Genomic DNA, 8,901 nt, shown 5'->3' on the forward strand with positions numbered 1-8,901 from the left:
CGGCCTGGTAAAGCCAGCTTCTAGGTGGCCTGGGGGGCATGGTATTTAGATGTGCCAAGCCCTCAAGTCGCCCGGAAGGCACGCCGGCAATTACATGCTGGCCGTTTTCCAGGCGGCCTTGGACGTGGCAAAAAGCTGACTCTAAAGGGGCGTCTTTTTTCCACCCCAAATAGGAGCAGAAGCTAGCTGGATTGGGGCTGCACATCTGTTTGCCACAGTCCTGATCCAGCCTAAATGGAGTGGCAGCAAGCAATCTGGTTTAGGCCATAGTTAATGTTTTCAGTCATTTTCACTTCAAATACTTTCATGACCTGGAAACTAGAAGTTCAAAACAATAATGTGCATTGGAATAATTCAGTTCTCCATGATACAGATTGCTATTGCCTTGATTTTAATTTTTTTTTTCCTTACTTAGTTTAACTTTGTCTTTTTTTTTTGGAAATAACTAAATTATAAATATGCCTGTTGCCTACCCACCACACACACACAGAGAGAAAGTACTTGCTATCATAGGGGTATTGGAATTACAAGTAGCTAACACCTGTAATTTGAACTTTTTTAGAAATCTAGTGTTAAAAACAAGACATTTTTATACTCCTTCTAAAAACCATGGAACTAATTTTGTCTTTCTCAGTGGCAGCTGGGCAAAACATTGATGTGGCAAAAGTTGGGCTGTGCAAATTCTCCTTCAAGCAGCCACAGGTTGATGGAAAATTATTTGGGAAGTTGGGATTTTTATTAATATCTAGGAATGTTTTTGAATTCAAGGAGGTTAAAAGCTACAAGGAAAGTAAGATGAACAGTTCCTCCTAGATGTTTTTAAAAAGTTGTTTATTAAAAGAGCATAGATATTAAAATAAGATTCAAAACTTCAAGAATACAGATACTTTCCCTTGACCTTTGCTTGGAAGCTAGCTTAATAGGCATAGTTGAGATGTTTCCATTTTCCTTATTTATTTTTTATGAAGCCAAAATTTAAAAATATCAGTTGTCATGGTAAATTTTTATGAAAACAATGCCAAAGTCTCTTAAGAAGCATAAACAGGATGAAAGTGGCAGTCCTAGGAAAATTACATACTAGAGTCTAGTGTTTTATACAACATATCTGAAATGTTTTAAAATATTTAGAAAATATTTTGTCTTTATATATTTGATACAAGGTTGCACACACACACACACACACACACACACACACACACACGAGTGCACTTGGAGGGTGCCAGAATCTTATACAGTATAGCCTCTCCACCTCCCTCCCTAAACTACTCAGCTTTCAGTTGAGGAAACCAGTTGCCTGTCCAAAGAAGCTATAAAAAGTCTAGTTTCATAAGCATCTACCACAGAAGTGAAGATCCTCTTAGTCTAAGATGGACAGGAAGTTGAAATCCAAATAAGTTAAGAATCAATGGTTGTGGAGTAGGAGTTCTAGACCAGGCTGAAACCCATGTTTTGCTGCTGGAATTTTATAAGTCTTGGTGATACCGGCTTGCTCTTTTAGTGACTTACATCCTAAGATTTGTTTTTTAAATTATTAGAAAAGTTGGGCTTATTCTTTAGTCCTGGTGGTGCCTTTAGAGAAAATTCAGTCTACAGGTCTTGTAGGAGAAAAGCAAAACTACATGTGGGATTAGAAGGATTAATAATTGAGATATTTTGCCTTTCCTGTCTTGAATTTAAAGGCGCTAGGCAGCTTCCGTGGGCTCTATTGATACTTTTGACAGGCAAGGGATATCAGACTTATTAAGTACATTTAGTAGTGATTAACTTGTATTATCCTTGTTACAATTCAGTGAACCAACATAAATGTGTGGACAATATAATTTCTTAATTTGATTGTATGCTTTTATATGAAAGAGACTTATATAAAAAAGTGCTTTTTTGTTTGTGCAGATGGAAACCTGTGTCATTCAGATATCTCTCTCTTTGGAGAACCAACTGAATTTGAATACTTAAGGAAAGTGCTGTTCGAGTATATGATGGGTCGTGAGACAAAGGTATTCCTTCTGTTCGGGTACATAATTATGTTATCTTTGTGAGGGAGTATGAGATCTATGTTGCAGTATGATATGAAATTTGGAGGACAGATTTCTGTGTAGGTATTTAGATATGGCTCTGTTTATTTATCCATATACTTATACCCCCTAACTTTTCTGGTACTTATGTGTCACTCTGAGCAGCCAACAGCCATTGAACCAAGCATAAAAAACAGAGACAGGTGCAGGAGATTTACCATCTTATTTGCTGTTTATGAGGATTAGGCTTACAGATGTTTTCCTTTCTCCACATGCTCAAAGATCACTAGGTCATAAATACATTCTTGGGGATAAGTACCACTTGACTGGGTTAGCTGAATGCAGTGAGAAGACAAAGATTAATTACAATTTTTCCTAAATACCTGTGATTAGTAATATATTATTTATTATTAATATTTATGTACTCTTTCCCCACAAGTGTCATTAGGGCAATGTACAGTAAGGCAGTGTATAACAAGAAAAATACTAATACATAAGGATGCAAAAAAGAAATGCTTAATGCTAACAAGAATCAGCCACATTCCTGAATCTGCTGGAATTGGAGCAGGGCTGTTGATGATAGAATGGCATGGAAGTCTCTCAATCATAGGGTTGCCATAAGTCAAAGTTGACTTGATGGCAGTTAACAGCAATAACCTGAGTAGGTTAAGTGATTTTAGTTTCCTTACAGTTCACTTAAATTACCATCTGTCAGATTAATGAAATGAGAAACTAAACATGTATATGCATTTTTTTATATTATGCTTCCATAAGCACTACTAAACAGGAAAATGCAGTGTTTTGATGAACTGGTCAATTTAAAATTGCCACAGTGTAATTTAGTTATCTTTTCTTAAGACGATGGCAAAAGTTATAACAACAGTGCTGAAATTTCCTGCTGACCAAGTACAGAAGATTTTAGAACGAGAAGATGCTCGAACAGTGGTAAGCTATAGTAAAATACTGAACAAAGTGGTCTTATCTATACATATCAAAAGTAAAATCTTTTGATATTGGTGTTGTAGTATTTCCGCAGAAGGATCATGTATTGTAAAAGTAGATTTGGGAATAATGATTTTGAATAGTAGCTCCCCTCCCAGAAAAGTCTCAACCAAGCACAGCTAGAAGAGGGGTTGTACATACATCCCCTAAGGGGCAGCATGCAACCGCCCCTTCTTCAGCCGGATGGGGGCCGCAGCAACCTCATGCTGCGGCCCTGATCCAGCCTTCTGAGGGTGCAGAAAGGAGCCACAAAAAGCAGCTCCTTTTGGCACCCTTGAAAGGGTGCCATAGCCATGGCAGCACAGCTATATGACACCCCTTCAGCTCTGCATCATCTGGATGCAGCACCAGAAGCACATCATGACGCCGCACGCTGTCTGGAGCCCTGGGTGGTGGAGTCAGGTGTGCATCGTCTCTTCACTTGTAAGCTGTTCTGCTTTCTTTTTTACTTCATTTTAAATCTTACTCTTACTTGATTCTATTTGCTAATCTTTATTCATTTCTTGCAACAACAATAACAAATTCCCTTCTTCTTGTTTTCCTAATCTACTGAATATTCTGTTTAATGAAGGCAGAAATAGAGACTTAGGTTTCAAAATTATCTAAAATAGAAACAAGGCAATGGATGATGAAAAAGTCCACAGAAAAAGCTTGGAGGTGGTCAGAAAGGTGTGCAGTGTAGCAGCCATATTATGGTAAAACAGAGAAATACCTTGGTTTAGGTTTTTAAAATAAATGCAGGGATCTGAAGGAAACCTGCAGAGACCTTTTGATCTTGCCTCTGAGGATGCTTCTGGAGACACATCAGAACAGGTTGGCTTGCAAAAGAGAACTGGAAAGGAGCCAAACCTCCAAATACTCTTTTGACTGCTACGCAACATGTCTCAGAGCAAAATCCAGAAAATTAAGGTAATTCTGAATCATTGACTGCATGCCAGTAAGCTTCCAATCAAACAGCATAAATGATATTGAGAAAAATATTTGGTTCCACCATTAAGGAATTTTAGCACTTTGAAATTTGAGCTTGATTTGGGCGTTGAACTACAACTCTGGATTCCATGCTTGGATATGAGGCCTACTTGGTGACCTTAGGCATGTTAGATGCTCTCAGCCTCAGGGAAAGGCAATGGCAAACTCCCTCTGAACAAATCTTGCCAAGACAACCCCATGATAGGTTCTCCTTAAGGTTGCCATATATCAGAAATGACTTGAACATCAAAGTGTATAGTTAGCGTAGCTCTTTTAAGAATTGATGTGATAGGATTCCCACTGGGCAAACCAGCCAAAATGTCAACACCAACATTCTTGATTTCAACATCACTTTCCCTTGCTTATCACACAAAAGGTTGTTGACTGTTTTCTTACTAAATGGAGTGATAAAGAGCAGCTGATTTGGGGTTTCTCCTTTTCCCTACATTTTTATTAATTCAGTTAAAACAAACATTGAAAATTATAAGAAGTGTGATAAATGCAAAGAAAACTTACTTTAGGATTGTCGTAGGTTTGTTAACAAGGCTATGCCAGTTTACATTACATGGTAGTTACTGCTTTGAAGATCCACTATACAAGAGAATACACAGGAGTCAAAATGCAGCTGTTCCACTTTTAAGTGACTTTATTATTTAGTTTTTTAGTTTTAGTTTTAGTTTTAGTTAACTTTGAGGTGAAGCAGATGGCTCAATAGGAGCGGCCTCTAGTCGCGATCGGCATGGGACTGCAGTGACCTCATGGCTGGCTCCCAATGTGGGCTGCTGCCACAGTCCCAAGCTACACTGGCCAGGAGTTGATCTAAACCAGCTCCTTTTAGGGCTGGCTTTTTACCTCCTAGCATTGCCTCAATGCGGCGTCCAGTCACTTTGGGGACGTGTGTCTTCTAAATACCATGTCCCCAAAGCAGCTGAAAGCTGCTTTATTTAGCCTGTGCATTTCGGACCTTAGTTTTGAAGACCTTAATACCCTAGGACCTAAAGTTGTACCAGACCCCATCTGATCTTGAAAGCTAAGCAGTTAATACATGCATACTAGATGCCATGGGCTATATTTCAGGGGAAGGAACTGGCAAAACATCTCTGAGTATTTCTTGCCTAAGAAAAACCTATGAAATTAATGTGGTCACCCTAAGTCCACTGGTGATTTGAAGACACACACACAGACTATTTAGTTTCATTGAAAAGCTATGCAAATTCCATATTTTGTGGAAAATATTACAAATACATTACATGGACATTATGTTGAAAAATTCTATGCCACTGTCAGTTCATATTTTCTGTCTTTGTCTAAAAACTGTCTAGCTTTGATGCATACTAATTCTTCGGATGTGCTTTTCTGCCAGTCCTAAGCAGATGTGGGCTACTGATGTTAATCCAATTTAATTCTGCTTGTTTGCAAAGATATGGTATGGATACAATGTGAGGACCATTATTTCATTTTGTGTTTATTTTATTTTCATTTACTGTTCATTTTTGACACAAAATCTAAATTGAGCTCCTAAATCTAACTAAATCAACCTATAGAACCAATAGAACATACATAAGTATTGATTTACCAGGTTTCTATTAATTGATTGGGTCTCCTCAGTTTGGAACTAGTAATTGTTTTTAGGTTTAACGGCCTTCTGCCCAATGCACCTGTTTGGCAAGTGACAAGGAACAACTGCAAGACATCCTTGGCTTACTTGTACATGTTCTGCATGTCCATTTTAAGGAACTGGCAGCACATGACTATAAGCTACGCAGAAAAATGGGTATGAATTTGCTGTTAATACTGTGTTAACACTTGGGTAACTTTCAGTAGTATGCAAGGTATATTTAATACAGCAGTGTTCTTGAACTTGGTCATCCAGGTGTTTTGGAGTTCAGCTTCCAGTCAGGGATCCTGGAAGTTGAAATCTAAAATCTCCAAAAGATTGCATACCTCTACAGTACAGATCATAGGTATCTAATCTTAGATATTAAAGTTCCTAGAGCAACCAACAAATGGAGATAGATGTGAAAACGTCTGTAGTCCACATTTGCTTTTCTTAATACAGTAACCCATAAGCTTTTTTCCCCTTGGTTTTGTAGTTCAATCCACCTCGTGTTGGTTTCTGAATAAATCATCAATCACTGCTTTACGTAGCATGTGGGTGAGTTTTACCTAATACTTAACAACATTTTTTGCTTTTTTATTTCACACTAACATGCTGCACACTCATTTCTACCATAATAGTTTTGCAAAGCAAATCATTGTAAGAAACACTTAACCCTCTCACATTTTTGTGTACTCTTTCCTAACTTAAAATTTCCCATCACCAAATGAAATACACCAATTTTGTCCTTGTCTCTTTCTGTGGCTAATGGCAGCTTTTGAGGCAGGGGAAATTCAGGTAAAGGGAATGCTGCAGTGGAATTAGGCCATATTACCTTGATCCAGTTTGCCCCAACTTTGTTGCTGTTTTTAACCATTAAAAAACATAAATAAAAAGGAATTTATAGGAATTGGGATAATAATACAAAGTCTAAATTGGATGGCACTATAACCATTAACTACTTGGAAGAAGTAAGTCATCACTGACTGACATTTCATGTTCATTCTGAAGCCAGCAAGTGTTGCCCAACTTCCAGAGGGGTGGAACATGTTAAAGTGATAGAATAGAAAAGGATAGAAATTTCAATAAATAAATGCTTTGCGCCTCCTTACATCCATGCTGATGGGTTGTGTATTGTGTCTGCAGCAGGGCAAGGCCTCTGCTTTCTTCCTATCATATAATTCTATCTGTTCCATTCATACATTGCTATTCCATTGGCATTCCTGAATTCTCTGGATATGTCTGATGCATATTGTGTGGTGCACGAGTTTGCTGTTAAGACCTTATTAGACCCCTGAAACTATGAACACAGGGAATGTTGCTACATTGCCAAACTACACAATGCTAATTTGAATACTGAAGACACTGAAATTTTACCAATAATATTCTCATCCTCAATGCATAACTCTAACTCAAATTCAGACTTGGGTTTTTTTCCCAAAGCTGTGAAACTTTTTATCTGCCTATAATCTTTCAACAGTTTTCCCAGTTTGGGATTCAAAGTAGATTACATTTTCTTTTTAAGAAAGAACCCTGTTAAAAATTCACAAGATACAGGAGTTAAATCAAGATTAAACGATTTGAAACCGGATTAAAGCATATATCACTAGACACATATATGTGCATGCGCGCACACACCCAGAACAACAATTAGCACGGTTGTTAGCACATCTTTTTAGGTGAGATGGGCTAGCGATCTCCCCTTTCCCTTTTAATCTAGCAGCATGTGCAATTTACTAATTCAGTTTTTTAAAGAAACATTCAAGAAAGCATGTTTTCTTAGTATCCTAGCATGTGGTACTTTTAAAGAGAACCCGGTTCAAGATTTCAATAAGTGCCTTTTTCAAGAGGAATTAAAATATACTGTTGATTCCCAATTTAGCTGTTAAACACACAGAGGTGGGGAATTCAGGGATAGAGAATGTGGTCTGATTGTACTTTATTGTGGCACCAGAGCTTTCTGACAGAGAAGGCTAAATGTCTCACAAAACTACAGTTCCCAAAATTCCCAAGCATTGAGCCAGGGTAGATAAAGTTATCTCAAACTGGATTATTTCTGCCATGTGTTTTGGACCTATGTGCACATTCTCCTCAGTCCATTGACTATGGACTATGCTGGTTCTGGCTGTGGGAGCATGAGTCCAGTGATCTCTGGAGGCCACAATTTTCTCATCACTGTAGGAGTAAAGTCTGCCCGTCCTTTACGCGGGGGATCCGTTCCGGACCCCCCCGCGTAAATGGAATTCCATATATGCTCAAGCCCCGTTTAAATGAATGGAGCTTGTGCATGCGGCGGTGCGCATGTCATTACCCCTTATGGGGCATGCTACCTCTTTTCCCATTGAGGCTTTCAGCATATACTGAAAGCTGCGTAAGGCACGCCTGCGTATGATGAGGGCGCACTGTATACTTGTCTCTACAGCAGAATACTTTAATTTTCCAAACCCATATTTTATTTCTCTTTTTCTTTTCTCCTCTCTTCCAGTCTTGGCTACGACCATCCTCTTGAAGAACCTGTGACACGTGCACTTTGTAGCAGATGGCACTTCTGATCGTATCTCCATAGTAGCTCTTGGAGAAATGAATAGAGAACTGTTATTCAAGGCCCCACATGAAAGAAGCAAGTGAGTGGACAAAAAGTTTAGGGGGGATAAAAATAGAAAACACAGCAATGTTATTAAAACAATATGTTGCACTAGAATGCTAAAAAGATATTTAAAAAACTACAAAGCAAAGAGTATATGATATCCTAAATACAAAAAGGCTTGTTCTGACCTATGAGTCACACCCTAACAAGGCTAATTTAACCATTCAGTCCTGGGCTAGGGAACTGCAAATCCCATAAGGAGTTATCAAGCACACAAAATACCATTTCCTTTGTGCCTCTCAGAATGGAATTAAAAGCGATAACATAGTATGTCCATTCAGTTGGGGAGTGCGCAACAGAGACCAAATTAAAAGGGATAACACAGTATGCCCATTACAGTTAAGAAATACAAAGCAAAGACCAAATGCGTTTCGACTGGAGCGTCTTCGTCAGTGGTCATATAAAACTAATATAGCAGCCTTGTAAGGTATCTCATATAGTATATAGGGACATCCTGTCGCTGTAGGTAAGTTGTTGGTCCTCATAGACCTTATATCATGCCTAGGACTAGGACTACATGTGGGACATCCTACTCCTAGGCATGATATAAGGTCTATGAGGACCAAACACTTGCCTACAGCGACGGGATGTCCCTATATACCATATGAGATACCTTACAAGGCTGCTATATTAGTTTTATATGACCACTGGCGAAGATGCTCCAGTCGAAACGC

The 8,901-nt window shown here is 38.5% G+C and overlaps 1 protein-coding gene across 4 annotated transcripts in view; it reads left to right on the forward strand.

Moving 5' to 3' along the window:
• Positions 1-8,274, forward strand: part of GOLGA4 (golgin A4) — a 70,659-nt gene extending 62,385 nt beyond the window's left edge. The window contains exons 23-26 of one of the 4 annotated variants that reach the window (XM_042473204.1): positions 1,891-1,994; positions 2,871-2,957; positions 6,077-6,138; positions 8,066-8,274. In XM_042473204.1, the coding sequence (XP_042329138.1) occupies positions 1,891-1,994; positions 2,871-2,957; positions 6,077-6,103 (218 nt within the window). In that variant the 3' untranslated portion in view covers positions 6,104-6,138; positions 8,066-8,274. Of the gene's footprint in view, positions 1-1,890; positions 1,995-2,870; positions 2,964-6,076; positions 6,139-8,065 lie in introns of those variants that run through there. The other 3 variants (XM_042473206.1, XM_042473205.1, XM_042473207.1) reach the window with 3 other exon arrangements.
• The last annotated feature ends 627 nt before the right edge of the window (positions 8,275-8,901 follow it).

This window comes from Sceloporus undulatus, chromosome 6 (genome assembly GCF_019175285.1).
Source record: "Sceloporus undulatus isolate JIND9_A2432 ecotype Alabama chromosome 6, SceUnd_v1.1, whole genome shotgun sequence".
Lineage (NCBI taxonomy): Eukaryota > Metazoa > Chordata > Lepidosauria > Squamata > Phrynosomatidae > Sceloporus > Sceloporus undulatus.